This window comes from Balaenoptera musculus, chromosome 1, assembly GCF_009873245.2.
Source record: "Balaenoptera musculus isolate JJ_BM4_2016_0621 chromosome 1, mBalMus1.pri.v3, whole genome shotgun sequence".
Classification (NCBI taxonomy): domain Eukaryota; kingdom Metazoa; phylum Chordata; class Mammalia; order Artiodactyla; family Balaenopteridae; genus Balaenoptera; species Balaenoptera musculus.
The window spans coordinates 20,405,588-20,431,455 of record NC_045785.1 but is presented as its reverse complement, the minus strand read 5'-3'; the positions used below and the strand labels follow the sequence as shown (position 1 = coordinate 20,431,455).

The following is a 25,868-nucleotide window of genomic DNA, read 5'->3' as shown; positions in this document are numbered from 1 at the left end:
GTGGGGTATAGAGGTCTGGCCCTTTCAGCCTGATGCAGGGGCTCCGTGCCAAGTTGATGGAGCAAGGTTTTGCCAGGCCTGCATTGTAAATTTCTTTTTTTTTTTTTAACATCTTTATTGGAGTATAATTGCTTTACAATGATGTATTAGTTTCTGCTTTATAACGAAGTGAATCAGCTATAGGTATACATATATCCCCATATCCCCTCCCTCTTGCGTCTCCCTCCCATCCTCCCTATCCCACCCCTCTAGGTGGTCACAAAGCACGGAGCTGATCTCCCTGTGCTATGCGGCTGCTTCCCACTAGCTATCTATTTTACATTTGGTAGTGTATATATGTACATGCCACTCTCTCACTTCGTCCCAGCTTACCCTTCCCCCTCCCCATGTCCGCAAGTCCATTCTCTACATCTGTGTCTTTATTCCTGTCCTGCCCCTAGGTTCTCCATAACCATTTTTTTTTTTTTAGATTCCATATATATGTGTTAGCATACGGTATTTGTTTTTCTCTTTCTGACTTACTTCACTCTGTATGACAGACTCTAGGTCCATCCACCTCACTACAAATAACTCAATTTCGTTTCTTTTTATGGCTGAGTAATATTCCATTGTATATATGTGCCACATCTTCTTTATCCATTCATCTGTGGATGGACACTTAGGTCGCTTCCATGACCTGGCTATTGTAAATAGAGCTGCAATGAACATTGTGGTACATGACTCTTTTTGAATTATGGTTTTCTCAGGGTATATGCCCAGTAGTGGGATTGCTGGGTCATATGGTAGTTCTATTTTTAGTTTGTTAAGGAACCTCCATACTGTTCTCCATAGTGGCTGTATCAATTTACATTCCCACCAGCAGTGCAAGAGGGTTCCCTTTTCTCCACACCCTCTCCAGCATTTATTGTTTGTAGATTTTTTGATGATAGCCATTCTGACTCGTGTGAGGTGATACCTCATTGTAATTTTGATTTGCATTTCTCTAATGATTAGTGATGCTGAGCATTCTTTCATGTGTTTGTTGGCAATCTGTATATCTTCTTCAGAGAAATGTCTATTTAGGTCTGCTGCCCATTTTTGGATTGGGTTGTTTGTTCTTTTGATATTGAGCTGCATGAGCTGCTTGTAAATTTTGGAGATTAATCCTTTGTCAGTTGCTTCATTTGCAAATATTTTCTCCCATTCTGAGGGTTGTCTTTTCGTCTTGTTTATGGTTTCCTTTGCTGTGCAAAAGCTTTTAAGTTTCATTAGGTCCCATTTGTTTATTTTTGTTTTTATTTCCATTTCTCTAGGAGGTGGGTCAAAAAGGATCTTGCTGTGATTCATGTCATAGAGTGTTCTGCCTATGTTTTCCTCTAAGAGTTTGATAGTGTGTGGCCTTACATTTAGGTCTTTAATCCATTTTGAGTTTATTTTTGTGTATGGTGTTAGGGAGTGTTCTAATTTCATTCTTTTACATGTAGCTGTCCAGTTTTCCCAGCACCACTTATTGAAGAGGCTGTCTTTTCTCCATTGTATATTCTTGCCTCCTTTATCAAAAATAAGGTGACCATATGTGCGTGGGTTTATCTCTGGGCTTTCTATCCTGTTCCATTGATCTATATTTCTGTTTTTGTGCCAGTACCATACTGTCTTGATTACTGTAGCTTTGTAGTATTGTCTGAAGTCAGGGAGCCTGATTCCTCCAGCTCCATTTTTCTTTCTCAAGATTGCTTTGGCTATTCGGGGTCTTTTGTGTTTCCATACAAATGGTAACACATGGTTTGTTCTACTTCTGTGAAAAATGCCAGTGGTAGTTTGATAGGGATTGCAATGAATCTGTAGATTGCTTTGGGGAGTATAGTCATTTTCACAATGTTGATTCTTCCAATCCAAGAACATGGTATATCTCTCCATCTGTATCATCTTTAATTTCTTTCATCAGTGTCTTATAGTTTTCTGCATACAGGTCTTTTGTCTCCTTAGGTAGGTTTATTCCTAGGTATTTTATTCTTTTTGTTGCAGTGGTAAATGGGAGTGTTTCCTTAATTTCTCTTTCAGATTTTTCATTAGTGTATAGGAATGCAAGAGATTTCTGTGCATTAATTTTGTACTACTTTACCAAATTCATTGTTTAGCTCTAGTAGTTTTCTGGTAGAGTCTTTAGGATTCTCAATGTATAATATCATGTCATCTGCAAACCTGCATTGTAATTTAACTTCTTTCTCTGCCTAAGCCTCATTCCTGCTCCTTTTCTTCATAGGTGTTTTTCCGCAATAAACACCTTGCACCCCAAATACTGTCTCAGTGCCTGTTTTCAGAGAACCCAGCCATGACACCAGCAGTGTATTACCCTTGGGACATACTCTTGTTCCAGCCCCCAGGAACAGTTCAGCCTCTCTCCAGCTTCCTTTCAGAGATCCCCAGGCCATCTGAAGGGGGCTTCTGAGCAGCTCCTCCCAAACATCTCTTTCTACTTTATTAGAAATTTGGACACCCTTTCCCACTTCCTCCCTTCAACGTTTGTTCTACAAACAAATATTAAGCACCCACTAGTTCCAGAGCCTTGATAATGTTTCAATGCCTTCAGGTGAGAACTGAGAATAAATCTTTGTGCCATAAAGACCCTAGATCCTGAGTCATCTGCTCCCCTTTGGCTTCCTGAGGTTCCAACCATAGTCAGAGAGGCTGCCCTTGCCATCCTCTGGTCTAAAAGAGATTGGTCATCAGGAGGTGGGAGCCCAGGCTGTCTTCTTTACTGATGTACTGTGGGATCTACGGTCAATCACTTACCCTTTAGAGACTGCCCCTAGCAAGGCTCTGAGATGAGGTGAGCTCTTGGCACTGTAAGGCACAGGCCACAATGAAAATTTTGCTTCCAAATTACCCCACCCTACCGTACATCGTATATAGGAAGCAAGTCTGTGGAACTGAGGGGCTGTAGAGGTGCCGACTAGGGAGTGCTTTACCTAAGGACACCCAGAAAGTGCAAGTCTGTGTTTGAGCAAGGTCTTCCAGGCTCATCCACCAGATGGCAGCCTTCACCCCTCTAGCTTTCCTGATCTGCCTTCACCTGCGGGCTCTCTTCCCAGCTCCAATAGCCCAAGGATCTCCACACCATGGCTGGCATAATGTGCCCTCCCTGGACACCGTTAGTGCTGCGCTCCACCAGGTGACCACTCTGATGGTTATTTACCTTGACACTTGGTGCTTTGTAATACCAGTTAACTGGTAAAAGCAATGATCCTTCATTTATGTTTTTCCCCATAGTTTATGAAATATCTTCACAAACATACTCTTCTGGTTTGCAAAGCAACTTGGAAAAATAATTTATTATTATGGCCACTTTTAGAAGCGGTAACTGAGGCTCACAGGTTGAGTGGCTCGACCAAAGTCACATAGTAAGTTACTGCTGCTGCTGCACTAACATCTAGTGAGCACTCGCTGTGTGACAAGGATGAGGTTAAGGGTTGATTTATTTAATTCTACAGTAATTAAGACAGTGAAGTAGGGATAGACAAATAGATGACTGGAACATATAGAGCTTATTAGCTGTACAGTTTAAATCTCCCATGTCCTTACTGAATTTTTGTTTACTTGACCTATCAATTACCGTTACAAATTTAACAATTTGTGTTAAAATATTCCACTGTGGGTTGGTGGATTTGTCCATTTCTCTCTGTAATATTTCGAGGCTAAGGTATTAGTGCATACCACCTTAGAAGTGTGCCTTCTCTCTGTGGTGAATTGAACTTTATCATCATGTAGTGACCCTCTTTATCTCTAGTGATGCTTTTTGCCTTACTATAGTTATTTTGTCCTCTTTATTTTTGTTTATTTTTTGCCTAGTATTTCTTTGTCCAAACTTTATCATTCTGTGTTCTTATGTTTTAGATCTGTCTTTTGTAAACAGAACATTGCTGGATTTTGTTTTATTTGGTCTGACATCCTTTATTTTTGAATTGGAGAATTTAGCTCATCCACTGAGACTGATATATTTTTATTTATTTATCTCATCTTGTAATGTGTATTATATTTGTTGTACTTTCCCTCTCTCTTTTTTTTAAAAACATTTTTTTTTGGATTGATCTCCCCACTCCTCACTTCTGTTTGTTTGGAGGTTGTAGGCTCTTGTAATGGTTACCTCAGCAATTCTAACCTAATATCTACTGAGTTTTCTATTTCAATTAACATATTTTTGCATTTTCAGAAATTGTATTTGGTTCTTTTTCCAAATGTACTAGTTCCCACATAGTATCAAGTTTCTCTTTTATTTCTTTAAATACATTAAACAAATTTATTTTATATTGTGTGTCTGGTAATTCCAATATCTTTGAAGGTCTGTTTCACCATCTCTCAGTTCTACTTGTTCTCCCTTATGGTGCCTTGTTACCTTGTGTGGTGACTTTTTTTTTTTTTTTTTACCGTGAGCTGCTCATATTGCCTAGAAATTTGTGAGAATTGAGGCCTGTGTTGAAATTGAGTTCCTTCAGAGACAATGTGCATTTATTGCTGTCAATAATGTGCTGGTACCATCAGCCCACACCACTTTAAATTCTCTGTTTGAGGATTTTAGGATTATATAAGTAATGTGATTTGACTTCAGATTTTATGAGGGAACTGACTTGTAAATTATGAATTTTTTTAAAAAATTAATTAATTAATTAATTTATTTTTGGCTGTGTTGGGTCTTTGTTTCTGTGCGCAGGCTTTCTCTAGTTGCGGCGAGCGGGGGCTGCTCTTCATCGCAGTGCGCGGGCTTCTCATTGTCGTGGCCTTTCTTGTTGTGGAGCGCAGGCTCAGTAGTTGTGGCGCGCAGGCTCAGTAGTTGTGTCTCACAGGCTTAGTTGCTCCGCGGCATGTGGGATCTTCCCAGACCAGGGCTCAAACCCGTGTCCTCTGCATTGGCAGGCAGATTCTTAACCACTGCGCCACCAGGGAAGCCCTAAATTATGAATTCTTTTTTTTTTAATTAATTAATTTATTTATCTTTGGCTGCATTGGGTCTTCGTTTTGGTGTGCAGGCTTCTTATTGGCGGTGGTTTCTCTTGTTGCGGAGCATGGGCTCTAGGCGCGCCGGCCTCAGTAGTTGTGGCACACGGGCTTAGTTGCTCCGTGGTATGTGGGATCTTCCCGGACCAGGGCTCAAACCCGTGTCGCTGCATTGGCAGGCAGATTCTTAAGCACTGTGCCACCAGCGAAGTCCAATTACGAATTCTTAAAGGAGAATTTTATTTTCCCCTCTTCCCCGGGCCAGAGTTGATATAGGAAATTTTCATATCTCCTCCTTTCTGAGTGTGAGGGTTTATTTGACATTGGCTCTTGCATTGTACTTATAATCCTTTGGGATATCCTATTAGAGTTCTATCTGGGAGGGGCCCTGGGATTTATCTCCTGTCTCCCATATATCCTTTGCAGACACGAAAGGAGGACATTACGGTCTCCAGGCCTTGACAGGCATCCTGTGAGGGTTAAGGACAATTTGGGCATTTACTTTCCCCTCTCCACAGTTCCTGGTTTCACTTCATTTGGGGGCTTTGCATATCCTTACTTTCACAGCAGCTCAGCAACGTTGTAAAAAATAATTTTTAAAAAGCCTCTCTCTGCAATATTTTAATTTTTTTTATCAGGAGGGTTACTCAGGTACCCAATTCACTGTATTGTTGGGAAAAAATGTTAAAATGAAATGTTTCATTATAACTCACATTTATTTGTTTTATGACATTTTAGAGTTTTTTATACATTTAATGTTATGAGTTTCATATAGTATGACTTGTATATATTATGATTTATAATGATAATAAATCATTTAATTTGCACAGCTAACCTAGAGAGGTAGATATTATTATCCCTATTTTACAGATGAAGAAACATAGGCACTGAGTTTTACCCAAGGTTACACCAACTCTAGGGCTGAACAGGGACTTGGTATAACCATTGGTATTCACCCTCTAAAGGTTAAGAACTTTTGCTAAGAACCTTTGGAAGACATGGACCTCTTTAAGAATCCAATGAAAGCTCTAGACTCTCTCCCCAGAAATGTGTACATTGATACAAATACACTAAAATTTCAGGGGGGTCAAGATTCTCCAAGATCCATCCATGGATTCTACATTAAGAACCCCTGCATGTTACAGTGCATTGAGGTGGAACAGAAAGGCATTAGTTTTTTAGCTTTGATCACAAGTTCATATTCTTCTGCCCGTCTTCAAAGACCCTTCATAATTTGATCTCATTATATTCGTCCAACATTTTTTTCCTGACATACATTCCCAGCAGTGGTCCATCTCAGCATCTCCATGATTTCTACTCAATTCTGGGCTTCCTCTGTTTGTACAGGTGCAGAGTAGTGATTTAGATCATGGGCTCTCAGGTCAAGATAGACTGGGTCTGAACTAACTGTATTCATCAGTTAGTTGATCGGCATCAGGTCCTGAACTGTGGACCTTGGGCAGGTGATCTACCCTCTTTGTGTCTCTGTTTCTTTACCTGTAAAATGGTAAAGAATAGTACTTATGTTGCAGGGTTGCGGGGATCATATGAGTCAATGCATGTGAAGCACTTAAAGCAGTGCCTGGCACATTGTAACTGCTTGATACATTTTTAGGGGTTATTACTATTCTTTCTTATATAGTGTGTCACTATTAGTCTCCTACATCTCATCTGTAAACTGAGAGAGGATTTCTGTAAATAAAATAGTTTTTTAAAGTATCTAACAAAGTGCCCAGCACACAGTAGGGCTAATTTTCTCAAGAGGCAATTTTCCTTTTGCCATTTCAAGGGGGCAATAGAGCTTTCTGTCCTGGAGGCCTATAGCTTCACTTGTCCCAGTAGGGAGACAAGTGCTTTGCTTTTTTTTTTTTTTTTTTTTTGAATATTTATTTATTTGGTTGAGCCAGGTCTTAGTTGTGGTAGGTGGGCTCCTTAGTTGTGGCATGCAGACTCTTAGTTGCAGCATGCATGTGGGATCTAGTTCCCTGGCCAGGGATTGAACCAGGCCCCCCTGCATTGGGAGCTCAGAGTCTTACCCACTGCGCCACCAGGGAAGTCCCCAGGTGCTTTGCTTTTCAAGTCTCAAGGGCAATGAAATGGCTCAAAGTGTTGAAAGACAGGGAGGTGAGCAACCTTAAAGAATAATTCTTCTCCACAGCCCACTGCAGCCCACACGTACAGACATTCCTTTGGGAAGGACTGGAAGTACCAAGTGTCCTCCTCCAGCCACTGGTATTGATATGATTAGAGCGGAGGGGCTGAGGGCCCACCAGATCTCTCATCAGCTTCAGGAATCCTGTCTGCTAAAATGGAAAGGGCAGGGCCTAAGTCAAGCCTCTGGAGCAGGCTGGTTAGTTTGTGAGCCAGCTGGAAAAGGACCAGAGCCCCTGCAGATACAAGTAGTTGTATTCTGACACACAGACCTACATAAGAATGGCTGCCTCTTAGGAGACAACCAGGCGACTCCAGGCTGCATTTGGCTAGTCTCTGACTCAGTTTTCCAAACCCTATGGTGTTCATTCTTTTCCTTTTAATATCCACCCCATTTACCCTGCACCCAGAGTTCTCCTTATGTGACTAGAATAGTGGTTCTTAGTCTTTTGGACCTCTTTAAGAATCTGCTAAAATTTATGGAACATCTCCATGGAAAAATGCATGTATACATAAGATTTTGCTTACAATTCTAGGGAGTCTGCTGACAATCCTGGAGTCCTCTGTTGGATTCCTGCTTAAGAAGCCCTCCCCTAGAGCAAAATACCTGATAATGATTTATCTCTTCTGTTTCTCAGAAACATAGTTAAGTTCTAACATGAGGTAGAAGGAACCTGAGGGTGAAGACAGGGGTGGGGTGCTGAAATGGGGCCTGTGTTGCTGGTTGGTAGAAGGTAAGTGAATCTGAAAGACTATGCTTTGACCTTATCTACCTATCCCAAAGTCTGACCAATGCTCTTTCAGTTGCAACATTTAATCCTATTTTCACATTAGGCTCACTAATATTTTAAAAATATTAGTGTGAGGGCTCTACCTACTGAAATTCTCACTTAATTAATATGAGATGGACCCTAGGCATCAGTTTTTTAAAAATTTAAACGACTTTATTGATGCAAAATAAAATACATTTAAGTATATACATTTAAGTATATAGTTTGGCAAATTCTGATATATATATGAAACCCATGAACATACCCATTATCCCCCAAAGTTTCCTCCTTATGCACCTCTGTGGTCCATGCTCCTACCACCTACCCCACTTCATCCCCAGGCAACCACTGAGCTGCTTTCTATTATATTTGTTCTAGATTTTACTAACGTGAAATGTAGCCATACAGTATGTACTTTTGGGGGAGGGGCCTGGCTGCTTTTACAATATCATTAAAGATGCATTTGTTCCTTTTTATTGCTGAATAGTTATAAGGGAGTTTGGGCATACTGCACAGACTGAGGGCATACTCCCCATAGGACTGACCTCACCAAAAGCAACTTCTGAGATTCCCAGGGTCACCCTCACTTCCCAGGTGCTAACTACAAATTCAGGAGTTCCCAGAACCACCCCTAGGTTCAATAATTTGCTGGAAGGACACGCAGAACTCAGAAAAGTGTTATACTTTGACTGCAGTTTTATTATAGCAAAAGGATACACATGAGAACCAGACCCACTAGAACTGTAAGCAAAGGCAGAGATACACAAGGGCATAGTCTGGGAAGGTTCCAAAAGCGAAGCTTCTATCATCCTCAACACGTTACTCTCCCGGTGTTAAAATGTGACAATACTCAGAGTACTGCCAACCAGAGAAGCTCATCTGAGCCTTTGGGCCCCAGAGTTTGAATGGGGCTCTGTCACACAGTGCCTGAATGGCTGACCTTTAGTCTCCAGCCCCTCCCAGAGGTTCAGTTCAATTCCTTCAGTCTCCAGTTCCTCTGGAGGTTGGAACTGATGTGATGTGTTCCAAAGCCTTCAGTGTAAATCACATTGTTAAATCTACCATGTTGCTATTTGTCTCATCTGTTCTTTGTTCCCTTTACCTCTTTTTCTGCCTTCTTTTGCAGTGAGTAGTTTTGATGATTCCATTTTACCTCCTTTATTGGCTTATTAGCTATATCTCTTTGGTTTTTTGTTTTGTTTTGCTTTTGGTAATTGTTTTAAGGTTTATAGTATATACCTTTAACTTATTACAGTCTATTTCAAATAATATTATACCACTTCACATATAGTTTAAGAACATAATGACAGTATACTTCCTTTATCCCTCTCCTGGCCTTTGTGTCATTGTTGTCCTACATTTAATTCTAAATATATTATAAATCCCACAATACATTGTTATTATTTTTCCTCTTTTAAAGAGATTTTTAAAGAAAAGTGTTTTATATTTTCACACATATTTACCTTTTCTGTTGCTCTTCATTCCTTTGTATAGGCCCAGATCCATCTGCTATCATTTCCTTCTCCCTGAAAGCCTTCTTTTATTTATTTTATTATTTTTTTAATATGTATTCATTTTTATTTGGTTGCACCGAGTCTTAGTTGCAGAAGGCAGGCTCCTTAGTTGCAGCTCGCCGGCTCCTTAGTTGCGGTACATGGGCTCCTTAGTTGCAGCTCACAGGCTTCTTAGTTGCAGCATGCGGGCTCCTTAGCTGTGGCATGTGGGATCTAGTTCCCTGACCAGGGATTGAACCTGGGTCCCCTGCATTGGGAGCGTGGAGTCTTAACCACTGTGCCACCAGGGAAGTCCCTGAAAGCCTTCTTTTAATATTTCTTATAGTGTTGGTCTACTGGTGATGAGTTCTTCCAGCTTCTGTACTTTGGAAAAAAGTCTTTTTTTTAACCTTCATTTTTTGAAAGGTATTTTTTTTCTGGGTGTAAAATTCTAGATTTTTTTTTCTCTAAGTATTTAGAAGATGTCATCCCACTGTCTTCTGGTCTGCATTATTTCCAACAAATCTGTCATCAAATTGTTTTTGTCTTCTGTATGTAAGGTATGTTTTTCCTCTGGCTCCATTTAAGATTTTCTTTTACCATCGATTTTAAGTAATTGATATATCTTGGTATAGTTTTCTTGTTCTTGGGCGTATTGAGCTTCCTGGATCTCTGAGTTTCTAATTTTCATCAAATTTAGGAAAAAATTTTGACCATTATTACTTCAAATATTTTCTCCAACTCTCGTCTCTTCTTCTGGGACCCCAGTTATACATGGGCCACTTGATGTCTCACAGCTCACTAATGCTGTGCTCATTTTTTTAAAAAATTAATTAATTAATTAATTTATGGCTGTGTTGGGTCTTCGTTTCTGTGCGAGGGCTTTCTCTAGTTGCGGCAAGTGGGGGCCACTCCTCATCGCGGTGCGTGGGCCTCTCATTATTGAGATCTCTCTTGTTGCGGAGCACAGGCTCCAGACGCGCAGGCTCAGTAATTGTGGCTCACGGGCCTAGTTGCTCCACGGCATGTGGGATCTTCCCAGACCGGGGCTCGAACCCGTGTCCCCTGCATTGGCAGGCAGATTCTCAACCACTGCACCACCAGGGAAGCCCTGTGCTCATTTTTTTTTTCTTTCAGTCTTCTTTTCTCTCTGTTTCATTTTGTATAGCTTATATTGAATTGCCTTCAAGTTTGCTAATCTTCTATAGTGTCTAATTTCTGTGTATTTTTCACCTCAGTAATTATATTTTTCATTTCTCAAATTTCATTTTGGAATATATATATTCCATACCTTCTCTCCTTACCATGCTCATGCTTCCCTCTGCCTTCAAATATACATACGAAGTATATTTAACGTCTTTGTATACTACTTTATCTGTGTTATTTCTGAGGTCTGTTTCCACTGGTTGTTCTCTTCAACGTGGGTTGTATCTTCCTGCTTTCTTTGCATGCCTAATACTTTTAAATTGTACGGCAGACATTGTGAATTTTACATTATTGAGGACTGGAATTTTTTGTACTCCTTTAAGTAATTTTGAGCTTTGTCCTGGCGCATGAAGTTTCTTAGGGAAAAAAATGTATTCTTTCAAGACTTACTTTTAAGCTTTGTTAGACAGATCCGAATACCCTTTAGCCTAGGACTAATTTGGCCTCACTCCTGATGGATGTACTTCTGTGATGTATTAGGAGATCTCTCCATTCTGGCTGGTGGGAACAGCAATTATCCTTGATCCTGTGTGAGCTGGGAGGGTTGTTCTGCCTGATCCTTTCAGACAGTCTTTCCTGCTCTCAGGTAGTTTCCTCACAAGCATATACTCATCAGTGCTCAGCCAATGTCTTGAAAAAGCTCTCCGCAAATGTCTGTAGTTCTCTCTTTGTTCAGCTCTCTCTCTCCCATGAATTCTAGTTGACCTGGCCTCCCTGAACTCTGAATGCTGTCTCCTCAACTCAGCGAGATTGCTGGACTTGGTTTAGATGCTCCTCCCCTGTATGGCAGCCTGAAGATTCTCTACAGGAAGCAAGCTGGGGCAATCACAGTGCTCCTCACTCGATTTCCTTCTCCCAGGGATCACTGTCCTGCACTGCCAGTTGTCCAATGGCTGACGTTTTAGCTGTATAAGGCAGGAAGAGAAATCTAGGCCCTGTCACTCCCTAATGGCCAGAAGCAGAAGTTACCAGTCTGGTTTTTTTTTCAATCTCCCTAGGTTAAAATTCTAATGTATGGCCGGAGTTGGGAACCACTGTAGTCTAATTCTATTCTTGTTATTGGAGTTTTAGCCACAATTGCCATGCTTTTCTCTGGCCCCCTTGCAGCTGTGCTTCTACTGTCACCTCTCAAATCATGCAGGTTAACTCACATTCTACTTGCCTTATATGCAAAGCTAGGAGAAATGGCATGACATTCTAGGATTTTGTACTTATGAGTACTCTCCAAATTTCTAGGCATGGTTCTCTATGTCTGAGAGACAGAAATCATGTTATCATCAAAGAGAGGAAAGAAAACTGGGCTAAGGAGATTGTTAAGAACTATACCTGTGAAGGGTATAAGGCAAAGAGTCAGGCAGGACAGGACATTATAGTCATGGAATATAAGATATTTTTCAAATATTGTAAAAATATAAGCTAAATTAAATAAAAAACAAACAAACAAAACTTGCTCTCTATCAGGGGTGTAAATTAGCAGTAAAAGCAGCTCAGAGTCATTCCAAGTCCTCCAAAGAGAATGGGAAGCAATCATTTGTTGACTGTGCCGTGCCTTTCTACATGCAGCATCTCATTTCATCTTTGCAATTCTCTGAGTCAGGTATTATCTCTATTTTACACATGTGGGAAGCTATAGATTTGAGAGGTTAGGGAATTCATGCAAGTCACATAGCTAGTAACAGAAAGGTAGTGTCTGATTTCCAAGTCTGTGTCCTTTCCCTCTCTGTCTCTGACAACAGCTGGCACAATAGTTTCCAGCCCCAATGCATATTTGTTTAAATAACATTTTTACTTTAGTATAAATCACTAGAGAAAAGTGTAAAACTTGTAAGTCCAGCTTGATGAATTTTCACAAAGTAAACACACCCCATCTAACCAGCACTCAGGTCAAGAAACAAAGTGGTACAAGTACCCTAGAAGTCTCCTCACATATGGCCCACTTTCAGCCCAGGAGCTATAGCACAGAGGTACTCAGTCGAGCCTATAGCTCAGGGTCCCTTAACTTGGGGTCAATGTGGGCATCTATAAGTCTCCTGAAATTATAGGCAAACATTTTCCCGAGGAGAGGATGTAGAGCCTTCATCAGATTCTCCCCAAAGGGACAAGAATAAAAGCTACAACTGAAGACTGGTTCATGGGGAATCTACTCATTCATTCAACGTATCATCAAAATCAGAACACAGTAACAGCAATGGCTACCAGTTGAGAATTTAATGTGCCAGGCACTTTATGTGTATTATCTCTGACTCTGACAAAAACCCTGAAATGTAAATATTATCACCTCCATTTTACACATATGGGAACTGAAGCTCAGAATGAAGTGACTTGCCCAAGGCCACACATTAATTATGTAGGTATTTGTGAAAGCTAGTATTCAATATGAGACCTGCTACCTGCCTGTGCTTCTGCAGCAAGACCACAATGCCTTCGGTAACATTATGTTGCCTAACCTCTGCTCAGAACAAGCCAAGCTTGAAATACCAGGGCTGAACTGGAAATGAAAGAGTGAAGTCCCAAGCTCAGGCAATTTTTTTTTAAAAAAACAATTCCCTTCTAACCAATAACAACTGCAAAAGGGAAAGTCCTGCCTTTAAAAGAGGCACTTGCCCTCAAGAGGTGTGGCTTCCAAGAGGTGGGGCTGGTAGGTTTCTCAAGTGGGAGTTATTATCTAATCAGAACCAACTGTCTATCATTACACTGCACTTTGAGAGGACATCTATGATTGGTCGACCAAGAGAGCAACATTTGAATTTAAAGAAAAGACCAGAACAACCTAGGATCATTACTTCAGTGAGAAAGATAAAGCTTTGTCAGAGTAAACTCCAACTGGAGTCAGAGATTAGGCACTAAAACCCTGTGTTAAGGTAAAACCTTTACCTCATTAACTGGTGTTAAGTTGCTATTAATTTCTTCATCAAGAAATCAGCCCCTATTTTAAGTAAAACTCACTGAAAAGATATGTAAAAACTATGTGAAAACGCTTTGTAAACTGCAAAGGAAAAGGCTAGTAAATACAAGTATTTATAGCTTCAAGATTCAAAAACAAAACAAAACAAAACCCTCTAAATATAAAGCAAAATTTACCTGTCTGCAAAGGCTGTACCAGGAGGTGGCAGAGTCAGAAGCAGCCACAATTCTGACACCTACTTTCCTACTCATCATTAGATCACATGTAGAGTTAAAGTTTTCTGTCTCTCATTTTCCCTCTGCTATTCCATTGGACCACTAAGTACACTGCATCCTCAGTACTTTGTTTATTCTGGAGAAGACATACATAATAAAACCTATAAAAGAAGAGAAAAAATTGGCTCAGATGACTTTTTTCTAGAAAAGAAACCATGGTCTCAAGTTAAAGACTGAAAAATTGCATCCTCTTAGTACTTTTACTACACTTCATTCCGAGTCTGGGATGCATCCTCAGCTTAATGAGATAGAAAGAAAAATGAAAGAAAATCATTTATTTCAGGCAATACAAGTTCTTCTAATACAGCAAGCATTAAAATTTTAGAGAACTTGAAATGCTGAAACTCCTATAATTCAATCATCTTTTCCTCCGCAATAGCTTCTATTATAGATAGTTTTCGTTTAATAGATAAGGCTGAAAAAGACATTGTTTCAAATTTTATATGCTCTATTTTATGTCTATGAAGTAAAGCATTCCAGAACTACTCACAGAGCCACCAAAGCAGCAATGTAGCATTTCCAGGTTTTTTTTGTTGAAATTCACTTTATTAAAAAAAAAAAAAGTCATGAACAATAAATTACAATCATTTCCCCCTTTTATAAATTCTTCATAAAATATATTTGACAATTTTAAAAGAAAATTTCAAAAGTTACTTTCATTTTTGAAGTGCTGATGACTTATTTTTTGACCATTTTGTCATGCTGGTGAATTATCTGTAGCTGCTACAATAGTTTGATTGATAAACATTTTACAGTTAAAAACAACAACAACAAAGAGGAAAAAACAGACCAGCAGAAAGAACTATTCAGTGTGCTATTTATCTGACACTTAACATTTACTTCATCATAATGACAAAGTATCCCTTAGCACCAAAAAACTACAGGAACCCCATCTTTCTAAGTGACAACTAGTGCAAAATAACATTCTAGGAACTAACTGTACAACCCCATTCTTTTAACTGGCCACAGCTGCCCATAAGCTTATTTGAAATATTTGGTCTTTTTTCAATTAAGACAAATTTCATAAAACACTATAAACCATGGCAAGAGACTCTATGAGGAATAATTGTTTATTGAGTACCTATTATGCGCAAGGCACTGTGCACAAATTCTTGCTTTCATTTTTCCCCTAGCAATATCCAGGAATTTCCCAGCTTCACTAATCATCTTTTATTTCTTACTCCTGGCTGGAAAAGGCTCATGGCTATATACCATTTTTTAATTGTTACGTTATCAACTGATCTTTAGTGCTGAGCACACAGTAGGTACTTAATAAATACCTCCTGATTGAAAGAACAAATAAAGACAAAGAATTTACTATAATTTTTCTTGGTATCATGGGTTATTTTAGAATACAAGGACTTGAGAAAATTTCAGAAGAAACTTCCTGATCGCCTTACATCCTTACTGAAAGAAATAATTCCACTTCATAGGTAACATAGAATATTTTTCAAAATAAATTATAATTGTTAACTATTTTAAATGAGACGGATCCAAAACCATGACATGTAGATATCTGAAGAGCAAATGAAGCATTGGCATACCATCACCTAAGTCATCGTGAATCTCTTGCTGAAGTGCCATGTTATTGATTAGACATTATAATGTATTTTTACTTCCAGTAACTCAATCCCCTTGGCCAGATCTGTGTTATACTAATTTGGCTATCCAGAGGGTTAATTATCATGAAGTTCCAGTGTATTTCCACCTCTAATTTCCAAAAGAATTCTTATATTTATTAGCTTGAGAGTAATGTTAAAAGTATATGACTTTTATCACTTAAAAGGTTTTATTTTTAATAAAACCTTTCAGTTTAAAATTCAAACTTCATACCAAGTAATGCATAGTTCAGAAATTTTATGTACTCCAATTTTTTGTGCTTTTTCACCTTTTATAGTCCCCCGAACACATTTTAAATAAGGAAAAAATTACGATAGGAATATTCCAAAAGTTGTGGAAGTTCAAAAAACTGAGGAGACTGAATTATCAATGATTTCAATATTCTAATACCTTTTTAAATTTTTTTTTAAACTTTTGACCAAAGATTCTAGTGCTTTATAAAGATTAATCTATATACAATGGTCTTAAAGTATTAACAACCTTAAAGGTTGTTAATGTTCTGTTTTAGGAAAACTTTCTTCCCTTACATTTGAACTATCTGCATTTACAGGAAAAAAAATTGGAGACAACCATATGGGGTTAAAATCAAACTGACTTCAAGAAGAATAATGGTTGGTTCTTGACACAGACCATACCAAGTGATTGTATAAAACTGATAACCTCTCTATTTGAAAGATATAACTTATGCCACAGTATTTTACCCATTTGCCGAACTGTGTAAGTATCATTTCCCACTTTAGAAAAAGGTGATCAACATTGAATACAACCATATCACTACCATTACTGTGTCAAATTAGACAAGAGAAAACAGCATTAGTGCCAAAATGAAAGAAATTCCAGTGATTAAACGAGAGACCATATTAGGGCAGGCAACGTGAGGGTAGAGCTCATTTGGTTTCTTCGACTTGATGCTGAGGCTTAGACAAAGTCTTGAAATAAAAAATTAATATATCAATTACTATAGTTCATATACAGCAAAGTTTTCAGATACAGAAGAATCCTGTGTTCAGATCTGTATCAGATTGCAGATGCTCAAGTGCAGACATGTCCCAATGCAGTGGTTTAATTAGTTAATTGAATGCGTGGTTATCTAAAGAAGGTATGACTGAATCATCAATGTCCTTGCCAACCTGTACCACATGATCGCATGGCTAATTCAACTCCTGCAGCTTTAGGGCGCTGGAGAGCTCAAACATACTTCAGCAGCTTTGGATCACTTAATTTCACTTACGTTTAATCAGATAATTTTAGACTCTCTAAAATGATGCCTTAAAAAAAAACTGTATAATATTATAAAAATAAAAAACTTAGTATGATTTCATTAGAGGGAGGGACAGGGTAGGAGATGAGGGAAGGTTCTTTTATTTTTCATCACTGATTTCACCAGCAAATCTCAAAAACCCAAACCTACATCAAATAATTTAAACAGAAGTGGCATTTTTTTCATATGGAATGCAAAATGCACACATTCACATACTTACATATACATAAATATATACATTTATGTTTCCTTTACAAAGCTTCAAAGGTTGCATTACCAGCATGCAAACCTCTTCTTCCATGGAAATTCCTAATACTGACAAGGAATGTCTAAAATACTTAGAGACATATTTCCAGAAAACTGGACTTTCTTCTTTTCTTGGCTCTTAGAAAATTTTCCTGCCAAACTTCTACCAATGATCATTTAAAAAAATTTACACTCACATTGGTAATACATACTTAAAACATATTAACAAAATGGCCAGCTTGGACTTAAGAAAAATGAGGAAAAAAAAATCCCACAATAAAATCTAAACCCTTAAAAGGTGGAGTTTAGCTTTTTATATTCTTTTTCAGCCACATTATGTTGCATCACTGTTAAAACAGAAGCAGCATATTATCCAAGATATTTGCAAATAATATATGTGTCACGTTTCCCAGCTGCTATCTTTAAATGCAATTTGTACTAATCTGAGTTCTAGTTCAAAAGCATCTGGACGATCCTGAGGGTTTGCAGCCAGCATTTCCTTAATCAGTTGTTTCATTCGCCCATTCATAGACTTTTTCTTCACAGGAATGAGAAGTTCCATTTTGGGATTTTCCAGAAGTGCCTCCCCAACAGGCACAATCTCAGTTCCTTGTTTTACATAACTCCCCAAGAGTTCCTTCTTTGTCTCTGTGTCTATGAATGTGATCCTTTCCAGCATTGCCCAGATGATAATCCCCAGAGCAAAGATGTCAGCTTTTGCTGTGTAATGTCCCTCCCACACTTCAGGAGCCATGTAGAAATCTGTTCCACACGCTGTGGAAAGGAAACACTTGTTTACACTGACAGGTTCTTCTGGATTCTGCCCAAATGCTGAACAAACTTTACTTAGACCAAAATCAGCCACTTTCAGTGTGGGTTCCAAGTCACTGGTATCCAACCGGCTTTGAGAAATCAGGATGTTATCAGGCTTTAGATCTCGATGGATGATCTGGTTTTTATGCAAGAAAGCCAGGGCACTGCTCAGCTGAAGCATGAAGCTGGTGTTAGTTTTACGATTGGGTTTCCTGGACAACAGATACTCATTCATATCTCCTCCGTCACAAAAATCCATCACAAACCACAAGTAATAGGCGCTTCTGGGATCAAAGGCAATTTCTCCCTTTAGTGAAGTCTCTACAAGCTATAAGAAATAAAAAAACAGATTACAATCATCTGCACAGTTTATACAATTCAGCTATAGAGAAAGAGTTACTGATTAAGTTAGTCTCCAATGTTAAGTGGAAATTCCATGAATATTTTATTTGGTCAGTGCTTTCATATGTGCATTTTATTTTAAACTTTAGTACTTCAAACTGTCACTTTGTCCCTAACAAATACACACCAAATCTCCAAGTCAAGAGGTAAAAACTTATTTAAAAATAGCTTTATTCTGAAAAGTATCCAACTGGCTATACATTTTCTACATGTGTCAACGGAGATGAACTCTAACCGTCTAGTTAATAGCTTCCTGAAAAGATCAAAGTTTCAGCAGGTAGATTTGCCAGCTGGGGAATAAACATCAAATTAGGAAATTCTATTCCATGAAACTGCCTGAAATCTACTTATTGCGTATTGCACTTACACTATCAACATAATCTGTGAAACTGAGAGAAAATTATGAAGGAACAACCAGTTGTTACAGAAATAAAGTGCTCCTGTAGTCACTGATAAAACTAAAGACATCATTACTTCATAAACTTCTACAAGCAGAATGCAAATATGTTGGCTATCTCTATCAATAGATGGCTTCTAAAAACCAATTTATAAAAATCATACATGCATTTTGATATAAAAATTCAAATCTGAGTTTGTATATTTGTTTGATACAAGGTGAAAATCTAGAATAAACCACTGTTTTACTTATATCATTATCTAATTATAACTCTCCTACTACCTGAAATTCAAGATTAATTACTTCACTGAACATGAACTATCATTCTAAAATACAGTGCTTTGAAAGCATTTGTCCTATGGTATCCTTTTCAGGCCCATGGGTTGAATAGAAACTCAGTAGGGAAGGTGAGGAGTTGCTGCAGATTGAGTGAACCGCTAATTTCATGTTTAAATCTACTAGTATTTCCTTTTGTCTTTTTGGTGGGCAAAGGCAAAGAACGCCTCTCCATGCCATCTCCCCCAATGGCAAACAGCCATAATTGCAATGGTCTGCAGATGTCTTCTTTGCATACATTTTCCTTGTTCCATGTGTTTGCCACTGAGACAGAAAATGAAAGAACAGAAAGGTCCAGATCATACAATTATTTACCAGGTGCACTGTTACTAAATATGCTGAGATTAAAGATGAGCACCATCACTCTTCCTTCATTTCTTCTCTTCTTCTGTCTTCATTCTCAAAAGCAAACTTCCTAAATAGCTTTGAGCAATGCAGACTTCCAGAATTCAAATAATGGTTTAGAGTAAAGCCAGATAGTAGATATTTTAGGCTTGACAAACCACATAAGGTCTCTGTTCCATATTCTTCTTCCTTTTCTTTCTTTCTTCTTCTTTTTTTTAAAACAACTCTTAAAAAATGTAAAAACTATTTTTAGTAGCCAGGCCATACAAAAACAGGCTGAGGGCTATAGTCTGAGGGCCCCTGGTTGAGAGCTACAGAAATACAGATCCCAGTCTGCTTACTGTCACATGTAGAGGATGTTAGCCATTGGTTCTCTTGCCTGAAGTCCTTTAACAGCTTCCCTGTTCTCTTAGGATATAGTCTAAGCTCTTTAACATGGGCTATGGGATCCTGTGTGCTCTGACCCTGGCTGATCTTTCTAGCCTCATCTAAAACAACTCTCCCTGTATACTGCAGTCTTAGTATTTTCTTTCAATTTTTAGAACGCTTCATGCTTTTTGCTTCTAGACATTTGTATGTACAAGTTATTTCTGCCTGGGAAGTTTTCTCAGTCACTCACCTGGCTAACTCCTATTCACCCTGCAAGTTTCAGTTGAAACAGTTAATTCCTGAACCCCAGGATTATGTGAGGTTCCCTACTCTATGTGCCTATATCATCTTGTACTTTTCATTCATGACACTCATCACAAGTATACATATTGGCCACTAAGTTCCTATGCATAAGATGTATCCTCTGTTATTTGTTTTACATTTCTTCTAGGTGAGGTTTTCAGCTATCAGGAACTGACTGAATGATTCCAAATGAGAACAAGGAAGATATCTAGAAAAACATGGAGAAAAATAAATTTATGTACAGAATGGTAAGACCATGTATAGAGACTCTGTGGTCCCACTATAGATTTGTTTGTCTTTACTACATGTAAATATTGGTTGTCTTTACTAGTGTAAATTTAGAGTAGGCACTTGCTAATGCGTTGATGAATGTCTGGTTAATGAAATAAATCCATAGAAAAGACAATTTTAATAGAGCTGCTTATTACTGAATACCTCCTATGTGCCAAGTATTGTATCTACATCACCTCTAATTTTGACAACTCCCATGGAAGGTAGACATTATTATTCCTTACATATGAAGATACAGTTGCTGGGAAAAGGTGGGTTACATATCCAAGGTCATACAGCTATCAAAAAGTGCCACAAGTCAAACACAGGTCTATTAGGCTTTAAAAAGATGAAATAAATTACTAAACAAGAAGGTACTTTAGACTAAAAAAAAAAATCACTGAATCAAGTCTGGAAGTACTTTACATCTTAAAGCCTTGAAAGATTAGCTGGTTAATGCCTAGTTACTATAACAGTTGCTTGATCTGGACTCAAGGATACCATCAGTACTTGCAAAAACATCATATGTTTAAATGTCTTTGCACTTGTAGTCTGATTACGCACTTTAGTCTCCAAAATTCAATGCTAAGTCCGGTAAGGTTCTATCCACTTTTAGGAGGGAATGTGGTAAGAATGTTTCTGATATTTTCTATCATTGCAACATACATAATAAGCACTTTTAGAAAAAAATACAATAAAACAAACAGAGGCTAAACAGTTGTGTTTTATATCCCTTATCTTAAGAGAGAAAACTTCAGGGCATAGCATGCTAAACTTGCAGTATAAATTAGGTTCTTAAGACTGATATTTGTTTACCATACAATGAAACTTGCAAGTTTCTAATTACACAGAATAATGCGTTTGTTTTCTTTGTTGCTCCTAGTCCAAAAGCTTTTGTTGTTTTAAAACAGACTTTTGTACCCTGACGGTAAATTCTGAATTTAGACACACTCATGGCAAGTTGTTTCCTATTCCAGGAATAACTGGACTTAAGAAATTTTGCTCTGGCCTTTAACTAGCTATGTCTTAAGTATCTTTTCTCTTCATCAAGTGTAGAGCTACTAGAGATTTTGACCTATGGCAGAAGGCAATCTTAAAAAAAAAAAAAAAAAAAAGATTTTGTTTTCCAATATTAATGCTTTCCCCAGGTCTACAGAAGAGTAATTTGGAGGCAAAACAGTAATCTAGAGGTTAAAAGAGCACAAGTTTTAGCTGCTGGATACTCCTACGTTTAGCTCCCAATTCCGCCACTTACTATGTGATTCTGGATAAATTCATTATCTATTCTAAGCCTCAGTTTCTTCATTTGTAATGATGGTAATAATAGTACTTTCCTCATAGGATTGCTCTGAGCACAGAGCATGGAATGAGTAGGAACCCAAATGTTAGCTATCAGCACTGTTAATAACATTCAGGCGCTACGCCATATACTCCATGAAAATTCAATGGAATTGCATGGTTAAGACATTAAATAACCTTCTAAAACAGCAGAGGCTTATGTTCAAGCCAGTGATATATAAAGAAATGCCCAATTACCTATGGGTACTACTACTGGTTGTACAGTTTTTCCTTCTCTTCTGTATTCAGTTCCAAAAAAAAATGATTTCAAATAAGTGAACTAATTAGACTCTAGTCTCGATCACTTTTCTAGTTCCTATGTTGTCCCATTCCTATGCAGATTGGCAAGTATCATGGCATAACAGGTGGCATATGTTATTTTTAGGTATTTGCATCACAGGTTTAAATAAAACCTTGTTTTAAAGCAAACGTCTACTCAGTTCTTGGCAGACCCCTATCTACTCCTAACTATATAAACACCTGCATTTAAAAGTAGAAGTTTGTCTGACTCTTTCATTCCTCTTATTGCTGACCAATGCTACTTTCAAATCATTTCTATTTCCCATTCAACCACACATACCTGTAAATAAAGGGAAGAATTAGAGCCGTGGGACATCTTTTGCACCATCCCATCCTTCTGTAGGATACATTCCTCCAAGTGAATCACATTTGGATGTTGGCTCTTGATACTGCTTAGTGCCCAGAACTCACGCAGGGCTAGTTCAACATTTTCAGGTGCATGGCATCGAATTTTCTTCACTGCCACCCGTGCAGAGGTCTTTCTGATGACTGCTTCATATACAACACCGTAACTACCTCGGCCTACCTCCCGTATTAGATCGTACTTTGGCTGGCTACTCACCATCTTCAAGGTCAAGGTTTCTGGAAAAATCAACAAAGTGCTCTGTTGAAATTAAGTCTGCCTACTGGCTTGAATTTCTTCTTATGCACGATTTAGTTATCATCTGTCTCACTGTTTGCAGTGCTTGAACGATATTTGCTATACATTAGGCAAATCTAAATATCTTAATAATAGTAAACCAGGTAACACTAATGTAGTACTTACCATGTATCAGGAACTGTTCCAAGCAGTTTATAATATTAAGTTCATTTAATCTTCACAACAGCATTATGAGGTAGATACTATTATGATCATTTTATAGATGAGGAAACTAAAGCACAGAGTTTAAGCAACATGCCCAAGGTCAAACAGCTAGTAACTGGTGGACCTGAGATTTGAAACCAGGCCATCTGGCTCTGACAGCCTTCGTTTTAACCACTACACTATACTGCCTCTTACATGTACTGCTTCAAAACATCACTGCTAAAAATAAACCAAAAAATTCAGTATTTATTTACTGATTGTGAAAAAACAAACAAAACTCCAGCTTCTCCTGAAAACTGACACACACACATAAAAGGTCATAAAAATGGCAAAACCAAAAACCAACCCTCACAGTTAGAAATACAAAAACCTGGCTTATGCTTAGGGACTGAAAGTGAACAAGATCACATATAGAAGTGAAAATGTGCAGTTGTTTTTATTATTTAAAAGTAAATGGTCAAATTGTATATGTTCTTATTTTAATTTTGTTTGTTATTTCCTTATTTCTTGCAAAATAAATGAAAATACAGGATGTGGAGAAAAATGTTTCTTTAAAGATTAAGTTACTTAGAATACGGTTAAATTTTGTTGTTGTTTTAGCAATAGTTATTTAGATCTAGGTCATTTTTGCCAATGAAAACTGTCCTGCATATTAAGGGGTTCTCTGAGGGAGTTCTTTGGAATTCAATTTGATAAATCATTTAAAGGCAGGAGCAAAGGCCCTACATGGAAACGCTCACGTGTTGAATCAAGAAAGTCTAAAGTGTGCCTCCCCATTCCGAAGAATGTCAAGATTCTGAAGAGCTTCAGGAACAAACTCTCATTTGTACAACGCCAGCATGGGCAAGAAAAGTAACCTGAGATTGAACAATTTTTATATTGTACAGTTTAGGGGAACAAAAAGCTACCGACCCTAGAGCCTGTGAAATTGGGACCGGCTACTTTAAGTCCATAGGATAGATTTAATAAAGAAAATGAAAGCTTCTGAGATTGCTTCTTAGTCCCACTTCCTCTTAACTGGACACCCACTCTTCAAATTCGTGCAGTATTTCCTAGGGTCTGATTTCCTGCCACAGAATCCTCTGCCCCAGCTACACAGTGGACATTCCTGTTCTCCGTGGATCGCCAACTCCTATCCATCTCAAAGTGGCTCGTGCCTTTGAAGCTGTCCCATATCCCCATACGAGAGAGCCCCTGAATAAGGGGGAGGGAGAGTGTTTATGCAATCCTTGAGATCCTGGGTCAAAACACAGCACGGTGATGCATCCCGTGCGAACCTCGGGGACTTGGGACGGCATCCCCCGGGCCCCCGCGCCTGCCGGGCGCACCCAGCGCTCGGTCTCGGGCCGGCCAGGCCGTACACCTGCTGGCGCCCGGGAAGGGCCAGTCCTAGGCAGAGGTGTTGCCCGACGCGGCGGCTCAGGGCCCCGCTCATTGGCCAAGAATCAGGCCCTCCCCCTCCCCGGCTACTTCCAGATGAAACCCGGAGGGGATCCTGCCGGGGCCCTTCACCCCGAGGAGCCAGTCCTGCAGCTGCCCGACTCCTCGGGGCCAGCGACTGAGGCCTGGGGCCTGGGGAGGCGGCCACGGGCAAAAGAAGAGGCCGCTGCTGGGGCCGGAGGCCTGAGGCGCGCGGGGCCTTCCCCGGGATGCCTCCGCTGACAGCTCTGTGACAGGCCTCCTGGGGCGGGAGGCACGTGCAGGGCCCTCGGCTCTGCAGCAAAGCCTCTCTGCCACGCCGAGGGGCCAGATTTACCTCAGGTTAGCCGCCGCCGCTTCTCCCTCTCACGGGCTCTGCAGGCCGCCATTATCAGGCAACTCGCGCCTCCGCTGCCGCGGCCTCCAGTCAGAGGCCAGCGCGCGCCCCCGTGGTGCGCGCGGACACACCCCCTTACGCCGCGAGACCCCGCCCCCCTCCGGCTCTCCGTAGCGTGAGCGGGACACCAAGCGCCGGTCCTACTGGGCGCGTGCCCGGCGCTCCGCTGGCCTGCTCCCGGCTCCCGTGGCTTTCCCGAGCCGGGAGTCGCGGAAGGGGTGCGCGTTCCGGAACGCACCACTCGTGCCCCTCCCCGCAGGGGTGGCTGGGATCGGGGAAGCCCACTCCACGCCCAGGGCTTGGTCGCCTTCCAGCCGCAGCGGGCGTCCACGGCCCGCGGCCCCGGAGTGGTCCCCCGCAGCAGGTCCGGGCCGGGGGCGGTGCGCGCGCCTGGTGCGCCTCCCCTCCCCCGCTCCGCCCCCATTTCCGACCTACCGAGCTGCGAGCAGGTGTGCGGGGTCGCTGGGGTGGAACGCCTGGTGCATCTTCTTCCGCGCGGGCTTGGGATGCCTGCGGTAAGCGGGCCTCTTCCGCGGACCCGCGTGGAGGCGCAGCCCGAGCTGGGAGGCCTGGCGCCCGCCCCGCCTGGAGGGAGGCTGCACCTTTTGTCAGAGTCACTGAGCCATGTTTGCAGGCGGTGCAGTTGCCGAGGCGGCAGCGGCGGCGGCGGCGCGGGGCTGGGTGCGATCATCTAGGAAGACGCCGTCCCCTGCCCCGCTGGCGCGGTGGTATCTCCCTTAAAGAAGCCGGCGCCTCGTTGTTCCGGGGCTCGGCAGCCGCGAGTCGGAGGCGCCCTGCCCCCGGCAGGGAGGAAGGGGCCGCGGCGCCGGAGCTTGGCTCCTGCAGCGCGCGCACGCTCTGCCTGGCGGCGACACCCTCGAGCTCCTCGTGGAGAGTTGGGATGCCCCCCGCTTGTGCAGCTAGCGACGGAGGTCCGGGCCGGCTGGGGCCGGGATTGACAGCGAGGACAGCCGTTTTCGGGGCCCGATGGTCAGCCTGAGGCGCTGGGGCACCCCACAGCCGTCAGCCAGATCCAGGCCCGCGTTCGCCTGACAGCAGCCCGGGACTGTCAGTTGCTCAGAGACCCGGACCAATCGGTCATTCAGTTAGTTTCACAGATCAGTAAGCAACCGCCAGAAACGTCCATTCCTTCTTCGCCGATTTAATCTGCACCTACTATTTGTCAATAAAGGGATTGTTCCTCTTTCCAGTGCTGTATAAGGCACAATGTGCAAAGAATCTCTTGTTACTGCTCTCAAGGATCAACCAATTACCCGTTCTATTTTCTGTTCTCCATTTATGGACCTTCTCCCGAGAGTCTGGGACTGGGTTAAGTCTTTAAATGATCTCTCCTAATCCTAACCAAACCCTACGAGGGCAGGGTTTATTACTAACCCTGTTTTTACAGGTAAGGAAGCAGACCTCTGCCTTATTTGACGGAAAGGTGTCTGTTTTGGGGTGGGGGGCACCTGCCTT

At 40.6% G+C, this 25,868-nt stretch overlaps 1 protein-coding gene and 1 long non-coding RNA gene across 4 annotated transcripts in view; one reads left to right on the top strand and one right to left on the bottom strand.

Moving 5' to 3' along the window:
* LOC118906528 overlaps window positions 1-20,087 on the top strand; it is a 24,944-nt gene extending 4,857 nt beyond the window's left edge. Inside the window, exon 3 of the long non-coding RNA XR_005022514.1 lies at window positions 20,012-20,087. This is a non-coding gene — a long non-coding RNA (uncharacterized LOC118906528). The remainder of the gene's footprint in view (window positions 1-20,011) is intronic.
* Window positions 14,306-25,868, bottom strand: PDIK1L (PDLIM1 interacting kinase 1 like). Of its 3 annotated transcripts, none has more exons than XM_036874105.1 (3): window positions 24,333-24,969; window positions 22,052-22,353; window positions 14,306-18,039 (listed from the first exon to the last, which is right to left on the bottom strand). In XM_036874105.1, the coding sequence occupies exons 2-3, from the start codon at window positions 22,334-22,336 to the stop codon at window positions 17,299-17,301; spliced, it is 1,026 nt and encodes a 341-aa protein (XP_036730000.1). In that variant the 5' UTR covers window positions 22,337-22,353; window positions 24,333-24,969; the 3' UTR covers window positions 14,306-17,298. The 3 variants fall into 3 exon arrangements, 2 of the variants coding, with proteins under 2 accessions (XP_036730000.1, XP_036729992.1); XM_036874097.1 differs by having other exon boundaries at window positions 14,367-18,039; window positions 24,828-25,868; XR_005022504.1 differs by lacking the exon at window positions 22,052-22,353 and having other exon boundaries at window positions 17,907-18,039.